Below are 13,284 nucleotides of genomic sequence, written 5' to 3' on the forward strand. Positions count from 1 at the left end.
AAACTGCAGTCTCGAAAAAAAATGTAACAAACTTACACAGCTACCATGCACTATAAAGGTAAAATCCAAGAACTATATTTTTGTTCGAAAGTAATACCACGGAGCACAAGCTATATGCAATGTTTTTGTGTAATCCTTAATGCGAATCCTGCTTTTATCGACTTTGAGGACTGGATGAAAATAGTGCTCGAAAAATATTTTCAATGCGCGAGTGGAGCACGGAATTAAAAATTTTCTTTAAAAAGATCCATTATGGACTGCAAAAATAAGTAACAGTAATGAACGGATTTTAAGGATACAATATACAAATACATTCTTTTTAAAAAGTTCTAAAGGCAGAGAGATGGCAAACATTATTTGTCCAATGGGAGCTGCCCGCAAGTGGCTTGTGCACCATTCAGGTTCTTTAACTTCAGGGATTCGGTTTTTGGACCACAGTGAAGAGATGGTATACTTTTACGAGAAGAAAAATGTGTTGCAGGAATTTGGCACGTAAATCCGTTGCCACGGTCTTGTTTTCAGTTTCATTGCCTGTCGTCTCCCCAACTCTGCTTTTCTTGCCCATTGCGAACCACCCCATCGAGATACTTTCGGCTAGCGCCAGAGCCATGGATTGTGTATTTTTTACAGAAGTTCCGTATACTCAGCGGAGTCAGATTAAAGACGTTTCCTTGCCGCCACCGCTGGTCTCGTTTTGTTTCCGCGATGTACGGCAGTACGCTGCGACGTGACTGGGACGTCGTGTGTATGCATGGTGCCACGATCGTGCAACGCAGGCATCCAGGAGGAGGTGAAGACAGCGGTCCGATGCACTTTGTATCCAGCGTTCTTGCCCTGTTCCTTACATTACTACTTCTTAACGGCATGGACGGAACGGGGCTGGTTGTTATATCTCAAAACTGAAGTTCGATTGGGTTTTGTTCATGATTACAAAGCGCATTCAAACCTGAGTATTGTGATTAACTAACTAGCACCGTTCCGCCCATATAGTTAGCAGTTCTAGTAGCCTTGTAAGAAAGAGCAAAAACACAATATAGAAAGACGGACCGCTGTCATCACCTCCTCCTGGATGCCGGCGTTGCAAAATCGGCGCCTGCATAAACACGACACCGCAGCCACCGCTCAGCGTATCGCCGCTGTTGAAACCTCCCATTGCAAACCGGAAGTGCATCGTATTTTTTGGTGTAAAAATCTGCACCAAATATACTCCGAATGTCAACCGCAAGTGCTTCGTATTTTTTGGTGTAAAAATTTACACCCAATCTGCTCCCTTCGCCAACCGTAAGTCCTCCGTATTTTTAGGTGCTGAAATCTACCCCAAGTCTAACGGTGTATATCGAACCTCGATTTGGGAGGACGCTAGAGGACAAGCCGAAAACACCAATCTGGGTTTATTTGTGTTTAGTGTGTGGTGCCCTTTCTGGGCCAGTCTTTACATAACAAGTTACAAGTAGCTGATTACTTCCGAGTTTTGCACTGCAATTACTCCTCTTTGTAAGGTGTAACGTTCTGGGTAATTAAATCAATTTTTAGTAATTTACTAGTAATTTGTTACATTATTTTTCAAACACCAGTTGTAACCACAGCTATAACTTCGAAGGCCTGATTTCGGTGGCAAAAGCTGGTGTAACATGGAATTCCTTCACCCTGAGCGACAACAGTCGAGCTGCGAAGAACCCGCACGAGCTAAGATGTCTGCACATGCAAGGCCGAGTGTCCTACATGTGACTAGGCCTGTGCTCCGCGCTTCATGATTTCACCATTTCAGAACAACGGGACTTTACGTTTAGTGAGCTTCAAAGCGCGCCGCTTTGTGTAATTTCGATGTGGTGCGCAAGTTCTGCGTATGCTAAAGCAGCGCACTTCCCTCCAGTGCGTACAGCGAGATTATCTTAAGGCGAAAGCCTTGAATGGCTCATACTGGCAGTGACCATCCGTCCGGTCACGTGACCTCGCGGTGACCGTCCGTCCGTTACATCGCCTATGTCACGTGACCTTGCCACATGATCACAGCCTTAACTGTAAACCTGGAACCTTGGCATGTGCCGGAAGTCTTAACTCGGGAACTGAAAAGGTTTAGGAGCGGTTTAGGAGAAAACCGCTGAACAAGGGTTGCTTCAGATATGTAGAGGAGGACCGCACCCAATCCGCACACAAAGCAGCGCCCAGGCGAGGGAGCCAGTGTCCAGTTACCGCCACAATCTTTCGGTAGGGTGCAATGGCAACCTGGAGTGCATCGCATGTGCCACTGCACAGAATTCCAACCCACCTGCTACCTTCCACGTGTATGCGGAGCTATCTTAATCACTACGTCACAGCTGTGGTGCTCATACCGGGTCTAGTTAAGGTTTATAGACAGTACTGGTATTTACATTCGACCTAGAGACGTCACATCACACGAAGGAAATAGCGTGACGTCACCGTTTCCTCTCGTCACGCTTTTCTCCTCTGTCGTGAAATGAATTCAAGCGCGGCAGATTCAAATCAGTGCAATGAGTCGCAAACGGCTTCCGTCTTCCCGCTACTGATGTGATCACAAGAAAACGTGAAAAAATGTCGAGTTAAGATTAGAAAAACAACCGCAAGTGACATTACCAGGATACGAAAAGCAACCGACGACAGAGTAAGCAAGCCGCACTACCTCTTATTTGCCTGTTTAGCATGCGCCCATGATGTAGCATTCGTTTCTTTACCTCCCGTCATCGTCCTTTTGCTCAGTTTCTAACCTTCCTCAAAAATGAACCAACTAGCCTACAAGAACATTCTGCTAATAAAAAATGCATCAAAAATAACTGAACCATAGTCGACTGTTTCTCTGAAAATGTTCAATTACTTTTTATGGGCTGCAACTGCCCAGTGAAATCAATTACATTTCATATCAAGTAATTGTAAAAAGTTGCTTATTTTCTGTAACGTGTAAAACATTGCTGACAGCACAGTTGATTGCTATCCATGGTTTGATAAAAGAGCTGGTCGCGTCTGATTTTGGTTCACAACTACAGCTGTTGAAACTGTTCAGTAGCTCTTGAGGCGTTAAACTCCACATACAAGGTCGCGTGATTAGGATATTGTTTTAATTTTGCATGTTAATTTCACATCCATGGATCGTAAAATAGTCAGTGTGAGCCAGGGCGTTTGCCTGTTCATTCGAGTGTATATCGTTATCTCACATGCCTTTATGCGCACACGAAATACCTGAAGGAAGAAGTCGGAACTCTAAACGCATGACGGCATCAAAGCCGCACCAACCTTTGGCTCGACTGGCTTGGCCGCTGGCTTGGCTTCCTTCTTTCGGGTCGGCTGTGGGGATGGCTGCACAAAATAATTCGGAACTTCAGCGGAGGAAGCTGCCTGGTACTCCACCTCTCCTCTTGTCATGGGTATCATCCCAGACCACACTGGTTAGGAGGAGACACACCAACCTTTGGTTCGACTGGCTTGGCAGCTGGCTTGGCTGCTGGCTTGGCTTCCTCCTTTCGGGTGGTCGCTGGGGATGGCTGCAGAAAATATTTGGTATCTTTAACAAATAAAAATTGCGTCATACATCCAAGCAACTTCCCTTGTTACATAGGCATGCCTGCGAGCTACATTTCAATTTCCTGAATAAAGGCAGTTACACGTGAAGCTCATTATGTCAGCTGAAAAAAAGGGATAAAGTAGAGTCACCTAGTGTTCTTCTACGCCGCACCTGGAAAAAAAATCGGCAAAAGACTCCAACGATTGCCAGCTAAACCAAACAACGATGGTACACACAAAACTCGGTAATCCTGTCCGCACACTTGCAGTAGGTGTAGCAAAATTGCTGGGTGGCGGTCTTAGTGTAACACGTTTATTGAAACAGCCTTTATGTTAGACGTTTAACAGGTCCTGGGCCAAGGTGACGAGGAAGCATTGCAGGCGCAGGCTGCGGGAGGCGAGCCAGACGGGCGGGGGACAAGAACGCTGTGTAAGGCAGTGTGTGGACACTTCGAGCAGTGAGGTGGCATTCCAAGCTCTTGATGCCTTTGCCGAAAGTGACTGGTAGGACCTGCGAGACCCAGATTCTCTTCCCAAACGTTCCCCTACACCACCTCCCATGGTTGTTTCTCAGAGACGAACCTGGTATGTTGACACATCTTCCGGTCTACTAACGTCACTTCCATCCAGCCAGTAGGTGGGGTGCATTTCCAAAGTGAATGCAAAGAGCCATGGAAAAATCGTCTGCCAGATACTTCCGGTTGCAAGTTTCTCCCACGCACTGTCTTTTGCATAGCTATTGTCATGCGTGCGTGCATTGTTTTTAACTCATCTATTTGTGCTGTGACATTGCTTATTGTGCAGCATCGATATAAGATCAGTGCTTGCTGGGCATGAACGCGTCCTGAGTGCAGGAATTGACAATAACGAAAGGTAAGACTGTTTTGTCGTGGTTGTACTTAATATGCCAGTGCAGGCTGCCTGTTTTGTATATACACGGCAATCAGTTTCACGCTCGCCTGAGCTAGTTTAACACGTCTGTCATTACATATTTGTCTGCTTTTCACCGCACTACAAAGATACCGAAGGGCTGAAACGTGCACAGTATAGCAGACGATAAATGTGTTTCCCTCACAGCATGTAAATACTTCCAGTGGGCTAGCAAACTATCCATACATGCAACTGCGCACAGCGCATCTCAAGACATCGCACTGCATACGCATAAAAGACCTCCTGCCAGTTACATCATTTTGGTTGCATTTTGTGCGAATGCACATCACGAAGCGAGATTAACACGGTGACTGCCGTGAAGCAAGCCAGCAGAGGGAGAAATTCGGAACCGGAAGTAGCGGTAGCAGACAACGTTCGCATGATCCTCTGCGTAGTATTGAGGTATAGTTTGGACGAATTTCGTATTTACGAAAATACAATTTAAATACATTGCCAATTTGTCATTTCCCGAAACGCGATTTCGAGCACTAGATTGTTCTACGGCAGCTAAAAGTGTACTTCAAATATGTTTAAGCGGACCGCTCATTTGGATAAATTTAAGAATACTTCTGACGAATAAATTTCATATTTACGAAAGTACACTTTAAATACATTGACAAGATCTAAAAGCGCATGCATATTTTTCACTTTTTTGAAGCGTGTTCGAAGCATGCCTTAAGTGAAGTATTTTTGACAAATTTTAATGATATATTTTGAATAAGAAGCATGAAGTTTCAGGAGCCTATTTTCTGCATATTTTAGTGCATTGATGAATACAAGATATCTTCACGCGACAGCGTTAAGGGCCCGGTGTCGCAGAAAAGCCGGTGCCGTCGGCGTCGTTGGCCGTGAGCGAAAAATCCCAGAAGCATTAATAAATAAAACCGAGTAGGAAATTGGTCGAGTTGAAGAATCAAAACAGGGCCTCCGGAGTGCGAGACGAGCATGCTAACCACTTCGCCAAGCCAGCGCTTTTTGTCTTTATTGCCTGTTTCGAAAGTTTACAACAGATCAAAAAGATGTTCTGCACTACATTCTCAAGCATCAAGAGCGGACATACGCTTCACTCACGTGAGAAAATCAAAACCGTTTCAAAGAACACAACTCTCCCATCAACTTGATAACTTCACCCCCAAAACATAGCTCCTTGTACACTTCACGCAGCTTAAATATGTTTTCATTCAAGTAATCTCGGACAGACCGCGCATCTTCTTAGCAGTGTCGTACAGCCATCCTGCTTCGCCAAATGCTATGCAGGCCAAGAAGGAAAATTACATCGTATTAATAAATATCCGGCTCAACGCCCAGGAATCGTATCCCATACGGCGTCAACTTTTTCGTTATTGTAAGCTGGAGCACGTCCCAAAAGAGCAGGGCATTCCAGTAATCAATAAAGACGTGTTCTATTGACTAATTTGTGACATAACCAGCAGTCAGCACCCCATGGTAAAATCAATCCCTTCTCCTCCATCCATGTTTGAACCGGTAACGTACCAGTGTGCAACTTGAAGAAAAACGTGTTCACACCCGCTGGCGCCACCATTTTCCTTACTCTTTAAAACATTTCCTAATTGCCTCCACTATACAGAGACCGATATATTGGCTCAGGCAAGATACAGTGAAGAAGCAAATCTTTTAGCAGTTTCATTCGCGTGACATTTGAAAGGTATTTCAAACTGAACCGAGCATTTAGAAACCGGAAAGCAAAGAGCACTCCTTTCAAAAATCTGCTTGCACTGTATCGCATCCCGTCTACAGTGGCTGACTGACTGACTTAATGACTGATTAATGTATTGACTGAATCAACTTTTGCTTCTGTCAGAAAAAGGGCCCCCGGAAAGCAGGCCTGGGAAGACCACCGGCGGTTTTCCTCAGCATGGACAGTTACTTGTGCGCACTGAGGACGGACCAACGTCGTCGCATTGCACTTGGTGTCCAGTCCCACAGAATGGGGTGGAACCTTGCACTCGCCGACTTACTGCCGCAATCAGCTCACCTGACGATCTACGCGGACGGCGTCTGCACCTGGGAATTAGGTATAAGGTGCCCACAAGTTTGTGCGAGGTTTCAAAACACGGCAACGATAATTTCATTGCACGTCCACCTGCAAACCCTCCAGATTTCTACAGAGGAGTGTTTCGTCGTATAAATGAAAAAGCAGTGCCCTACGAAATAACCGCGGCTTTCTTGGAGTAATCACTGACTGAACCAATAGCTCTCTTGTAGACCCCATACCTCGTAGATGAAAAACAGACTAACTGCAACTGCCCGCACTTACTCTATTTCAGGATTAGAGTCGTGGAGTCGAAGCGGCAAACATACTTCGCATTACTCTTGGCATTCATGCTGTGCGGTCTCCCTGTACTTGAGAATATTAGACAGCCAAACGTCCTAGCTCTCTGAAGTAGTTCCACCATGCTGTCACTACCTATGTTGCGGTTCACAGACTGAGAGCATAGATTTAACACCTGACTGGAATATATTGTCACCATACTTCAAGCCTTCCTGTTACCAGGCCACGTACAAGGTTTGTCAAATTCAGTGATGCTCATCGCGCCTTTTTGCCATAACACAATTACCGCCTCCCGTATGGAGCCTGCATCTGCTTCTTTCTACATCAGAGATCTGAAATAAAGCACATTTATCTCTGTTCATTTGGGCCCAACACCACGCCGGAGGCGCCGATGTCACTAACCCAGTCCCGACAGTCCTGAACTACAGCTCCGACTTCCGCCCTGCCTACCTAGATGTGACACGACTTTCCGGTGTCGCCTCTGGCTTGGAGTTGCGTTTCAGAACCAGTCTTGGTTTCCTGTGCGCATGAACTGCGCTAGTTGCAGGTGCTACGAGACGCTGTACCATTGATGCTGGGCATCGCACTCACTACGCTTTGCATTTGACCACTTCGAACCTCGTCGGTGACATATATGGATGTCCTCTCGCGACCAATTATTAATTGAACTGCCACCCGTCAAAATGGGCAGTTTACCCACAATCCGGTGGGAAGGTTGTGATGACATCACAAGTTCACTTGACTTAAGCGGCCCACCTGTGGGTCACCTAGGGCGGGTTGCCAACAACCCGGTGGGCACACAGAGGGACTGTATGATTAAGCGGCTGAGCGGAAGCTATAGGGCACTAAAAGAAAAGCACTTGTGACCTGGGGCTCCAGCCTGGGTTCGAAGCGCTGCCCTCCGGCCGGGTGGCTTGGGCCGAAGGCGGCCGCGGCGCGGAACAGCTTCTGCCCGACGTCCATGGCCGGGAAGGCCGGGAAGGGACCGGGCGCTGAAGCGTTTCGCGCCTCCACCGCGGCCACGAAGCGGCGCACGTCCCGTTCGAGCAGCTCGGGCTCCTCGAAGGCGGCGAAGTGGCCGCCGCGCGGGTGCTGCTCGAAAAGCACCACGTCGTGGTACGTGTGGCCCACGAACGACTTGGGGAAGGCAATCAGCTCCTCCGGGAACACCGACAGCCCCGTGGGCACAGCCACGGGCACCCTGCATGCGCGCCGGCCACTCACTCTCAGGGCACCGAGATCTTGATCGCGCCTCCGCTCGCTGACCTTTTGAAGCACACGTCATGCGCAGCTTTTCTTCTGCGTTGCAGATAAAGGGTGGCGAGGTGGACGCGAAGCGAAACCGCAGTGAAGCATGCTAAGACAGTTCACATTATCAACCGCTCATGTTGGGTCAAGCAGTTCTTTTGTTAGGTAGAAAGTGCCGTGGTAGCTATAAGTCAACCAGAAAGCTGTACGGATGATGACGAAACACACGGTTAAAGTTAATGTAGACAAACACTGGATAAAGAAATGGGCAATATACGAGCAGAGGATTAAAAAATCAAACTAGGAAAAATGTTTTCTTTTTAATCATTTATGATCCAATGCTTTGAGGCGTGAACCAAAATCAGGCTGACTCAGAACGCGGAGTTATTAGGATATGTATACCTGAAATGACTCACGTGCCGCGTTCTGCAACTCTGAACATGCTTTGCTAGCAGATCTCCGTATCTCTCCAGATGTCGTTAACTTTGAGATCAGCCTTCTTGATGCCCAAGAGTATACGAATAACGAAGGCGTGCCTGCATTAAAGCGCACCGGCTATACGGCAACGCTGTGCCCGATCTGTGGCTGCGCCATCGTGCGTATCCCTAATCCATTTTCTCTTGCAGTGCGAGTTCATAACTGTGGTAATTTGTGTGCCAGCAACACAGTAACCTCTGCTTGGTGTACCTGTCCATTCCACAATGATTCTTTTCCTCAGGTGATCAAAAGTACGATGTTGCAGGAGACAAAGCAAACTCAGGATTCGACCCTATCCTCTGTGAGTTGCAAAAGCTACCAGTTGTTCAGTCGCAGGTAATATCGCAAGTAAATATATCTCAAAAGTGAATCAAAAGCCACGCATAGCGCACTTTCGAGCTGACTAAATGACTACCTGACTTGGAACCCAGCAAGATGACCTATAATTTTAAATCGTGTGTTGAATTTACACATTGTAGTACGGGCCTAAAATCGCGTCACCTGCTTCATCAGGACACCCGTTTCGAAGATGGCGACAACTATGCGCGGCGTAGCAACCCCTGATTCTATGGACTTCTGAAACTAGTCGCTCTTAACATTTCGCTGGATGAGAACAAACGACTATCCGTTTAATTGTATTCTGACATTTATCATGCAAAAATCGACGCTGCTCACGCCCTGAAAATGTCCAGCTGCTGACTTGGTAAAGTAAGAAACATCTTTATTCAAGAGGTTGTGAGGGAGAATGAGGGGTCCCTTAGTCCAAGGTCTCGCTGGCCGAGGCTGCAGTTGCGGAGCGGTGCAAAAAAAAAAAAAGAAAGCGGCAGGAATAAGGGAGATTCAGAGGCAAAAGTATCGGAAGAACGAAAGCTTAAAATAAATGGCTGTGGTTTAGCTCTGGTTACACCTGAAGTGGCGCGATATCTACAGCTCGCCGAGTGGAACTCGCTCAGTCCAATTGCAAAGTCCGTCTTTCGCCGCTCTGTTTCGCCTGGGCGTTCCTTCTTCACCTTCGTCTCTGGACGTTGATTCACTCTCCCCTCTCCACTCTCTCCCCCCCCCCCACTCGGTTTCGCCGGCGCGCCGCGCCGCCGGCAGCTGCTCCGCACCACGTGACCAAGCACGTGACCATCCACGGCGCCGCCACGGTGGTCACGTGGTGGCCACGCTGAAGGCTCGAAATGCTAGCTTAATGTAGCTATCACTACAAAACTCGACTCCCTCTCATTCACTGCGACGGATATGCAACCATAGGCCATTCTGCCAACATTGCGAGAACGGGAGACCATCATGTTGCCCACTGCAACAACAAACTAGCCAATCTTTCCTGGGAAGGTGAGGAAGTTTCATACAACCAAACTGGCTGCTGTTCATTTGCAGTCAAGCAGCACAAATGGCGCGAGCCTGAAGCTTGAACTGCGAAACCAAGATGCAGATCTGGCCAAGGAGCGCCTTCAAAGTTAAACAGCGTCATCACCATTGTTCATTATTCGCACGTGGGCCAGATATTTATATATTTTTTGGTTTACTGCCCACAGCGAAACGAAGCTGAATGAGTTAATATAATTCCTGGAGAGTTGAAAAATTCAGGGCTGGAATTGTCAAGTGGATCCCTAGAAAATCTGCTCACTAGAGACCGACACGACGCGTGTGAAGGCGAGCAAGGCAACGGTTGACTGCCGCATCTAAATATGCCCTAACGTCCATGACGCAGCGTGATGCCACCAAGATCAGGCACGCACTGCGGGAGAAATTCGTGTAACCCACCTGGTGGGACGTCCCATGCCGGCGTCGAAGTTCTCCTTGTAGAAGCGCATGCTGGAGCCGATGCTGTCGGTGAGCCAGTACAGCATCACGTTGGTGAGCAGTTCATCGTAGGTGTACTTCTCTGCCAGCCCGCCGTCCTCACGATGCACGTTGGCGCCGCGCGTCCACGTGGAGAACTTCTCCAACAGGTAGGCAGCCAGACCGGCCGGAGAGTTGAGCAGCGCCAGGCCTGCGCATGAGGCACGTTCGCCTCAGCCGCTTCCAACAACATCGCTGCTGGCTCTGTCGTTGCGACATCACAAAGCGAGTCTCGATTTAAGCCACGACAACTGGCAGTGCTTCAGTGAGAGAAGGCGAGACCGACGTCTGCTAGAGCCTATTTTTCCTGGGAGCAAAGACTGTTCCATGAGGAGCCCACTGAGAAGCATACGCACCGATGGTGTCCGGCTTGGTTCCCTGCAGGTGCATGTATCCGCTCTCGCGCAGCAGCTGCCGCAGCTTGGGCCACACGGGCAGCACGTGCGCGGCCTCCAGCTTCTCACCCTCGGCCAGCACCAGCTGGGGGAAGAAGGAGCCCACGAGCAGCTTCAGCCCCACCAGAGGGCTCATCTCCACCTCCATCATGTTCATGTGCGCGCCCAGAACCCTGCATGGATGAGTGCGCGATCACTCGCCGTCCCTGCCCCTCCCACTACTTCCTCACGGGAAGCTGCTGCTCAGCAACGGCTGAAGCTATCGGGATCCTGGACTGGGGACACCGCCTACGAGGACCTGTTTTCCAATAAAAGTTGCATCAGTCCCCCCTCCAGCTGTTCCGTTTCTTTGCATGGCTGCTATGGCTAGAACAGTGGGGATTAACTTTTGAGGGGAACTTGCTGACAGCGATGCCCTTCCTATGCCTCTAAGCTGTGCCCAAGGTCCTGCATAGTTGCGCAAATTGCTGCTTAAGCGAGCTGCGAAGATTTTTCTTACCCAGTCAAAGTTAGCTGCGCCAAGTACGTAAGAGCTAAAGTTATCACTCATAAGAAAAATTATGAGGTGCACTTGAGCTCTGCTTTAAGGATATGACGTGACAGCATAATGGGTTAATTCCCATATATGAAGTATAAAATAACGCAACAGCAGACAAGGGCATGAAAGAACACACACGAGCGCTAACTTGCAACAGTTTATTGCGGAAGAAAGCCTGTAGATATATGTGACATGGCGATACATTGCGGAAGCGCGGCAGACAGTCAATTGTTAGTGGCTTCGGAGATAATCTAATTGTAATCTAATGCTTGAAGACGATTGGGCAACGGGCAAAAGTGAAAGTCATTTTTTTAGCTCCAAAGACGCTGAAGAAACTTTGCAGTTGACAAGACCAGTCCCAGCTTTAAAGAGTGGGTACAAGATGATTCATCAAACTAAGTTCGTTAAATGTACGGAATCCATTGTGTACAGCATACCATTGACATGTGGAAAGAAGTTGTGGGTTTCTCAGTAGGCACAGGCCACTACCCACCGCGGGTTCGAGCTTCGCGCGAGCCAAGGGCCCCGATCAGCCGTCACCACACGCACCCTGGGGCACCGCTGCGGCGGCGTTCAACCTCTGCAGAGAGAAGAGCGGCTCGCCGCAAGAAACAGGCCTCCAAGTTCACAAAGGAGACGTTTATTGACGCCGTCCTCCAGCGGTACATAGGAGGGGTCCCTCTCTGGGCCCCGCTCGGAAGGTCGCGCGACCACCCCAAACGGGTCCCGAATTCCCGCCAAAAGTCACCAATGGCAAAGGCCCTTGGGAAGCCGGGGGCGGAGCTGCGGCCGAATGACAGCGGTTAGCCACCAGCCGTCTCTCCGCCGCCCGAGGGGGGAGAAAGGGAAAGAGAGCGACGCGGGATGCCGCGCAGACGCCACGGCGGGAATCTAGCAGGCTTTCCACATCCTCCTCTCCTTAAATGCCCTCCTACCCATCGGCGAAAGCGTGCGGCAAAATAAAAAAATAAAATAAAAAATTAATCCATATAAAACTACCGCACTTCAGTTCCAGCCATAAACTCAAAATACAAACAAACAAGAACAGAAAACAAACAACACTTGCATACGTTTCAAGGAGACAAAACTAACTACACTGTACACTGCACACAAGGCCAGCTGACAGGTGGCCTGCAGCCTCATAATGTTCGATGGCGCGGCCCATTGGGCCTGTCGGCGGCCAACTCACGCTTTTGCTGCCTTCAGGGTCCCGGTGGACGATTTATTGACGGCGGTCCCATGTCCTCCACAAGGTCATCAGAGTTGAGCATGAAGACGCCGACGACGCTCGGCGATCCCGAAGAGGACCCGCAACTGGAAAGGGTGCTGTCCTTCCTGCCCCCCTCTCGGCGTTGCCTTTGATCTTGGGAACACGCACATAATCGCAGGCACGCACCGGCACAGAAGCGGACATTCATCAGTGACAACGACCCGCTTGTCGGAATCGTCCCAAGGCACCGTGGCAGGGGTCAAAGGACACACAGACGCACTCTTCACGCTCCCCATAGCCACTCAAAAACCATGCCGCGAGACACTCGCTCCTTAACGAGCCAACCACTCCCCAGCCGGAAGGGAGACTTTCGCCGACCCCTCCGCGAACCAGCCGGTCCCCTGTTCGCGAGGAAGGCCGCACCCGTGGGGTCAGAACAAAAATGAAAAGAAGGCCATCTCTGCGCTACAAGAAAAGTGCAATCGCGAGTAGGATGAACTTTACATATGTACAAGTCTGGTTTAAAAAAACAGAACGCCAACGCAAACGTATATTACATACGTACAGATCTCAGAACGTTAGAAGAAACAACGAATAAACTGGAAACAAAAATATGCTACAGACTGACTAAAACAAACAAACGACTAAATAACTGCACAAGGCTGGAACTGAGCATGCGGCAAACAAACAAAAAAAGAAACCGCCGTGCTTCACCTGGGGTAGGGCCCGACGAGAAAGCTCGCCAGCTAGCTGAGGCTGCGTGCCTTCGGTTGCGGAAGAGTCCGCCATCCGGCATCAATCACGTCGGTGACCGTCGCCTCAGATTGTACCG

The 13,284-nt window shown here is 48.9% G+C and overlaps 1 protein-coding gene across 2 annotated transcripts in view; it reads right to left on the minus strand.

Moving 5' to 3' along the window:
- Positions 1 to 13,284, minus strand: part of LOC144096716 (epoxide hydrolase 1-like) — a 159,664-nt gene that overhangs the window by 23,034 nt on the left and 123,346 nt on the right. For both annotated transcript variants that reach the window (XM_077629558.1, XM_077629557.1), the window contains exons 6-10: positions 10,666 to 10,877; positions 10,232 to 10,460; positions 7,607 to 7,940; positions 3,423 to 3,497; positions 3,250 to 3,312 (exon numbers count right to left, since the gene is read on the minus strand). In XM_077629558.1, the coding sequence (XP_077485684.1) occupies positions 3,250 to 3,312; positions 3,423 to 3,497; positions 7,607 to 7,940; positions 10,232 to 10,460; positions 10,666 to 10,877 (913 nt within the window). The remainder of the gene's footprint in view (positions 1 to 3,249; positions 3,313 to 3,422; positions 3,498 to 7,606; positions 7,941 to 10,231; positions 10,461 to 10,665; positions 10,878 to 13,284) is intronic.

The sequence above is a fragment of the Amblyomma americanum genome, chromosome 7 (genome assembly GCF_052857255.1).
Source record: "Amblyomma americanum isolate KBUSLIRL-KWMA chromosome 7, ASM5285725v1, whole genome shotgun sequence".
Lineage (NCBI taxonomy): Eukaryota > Metazoa > Arthropoda > Arachnida > Ixodida > Ixodidae > Amblyomma > Amblyomma americanum.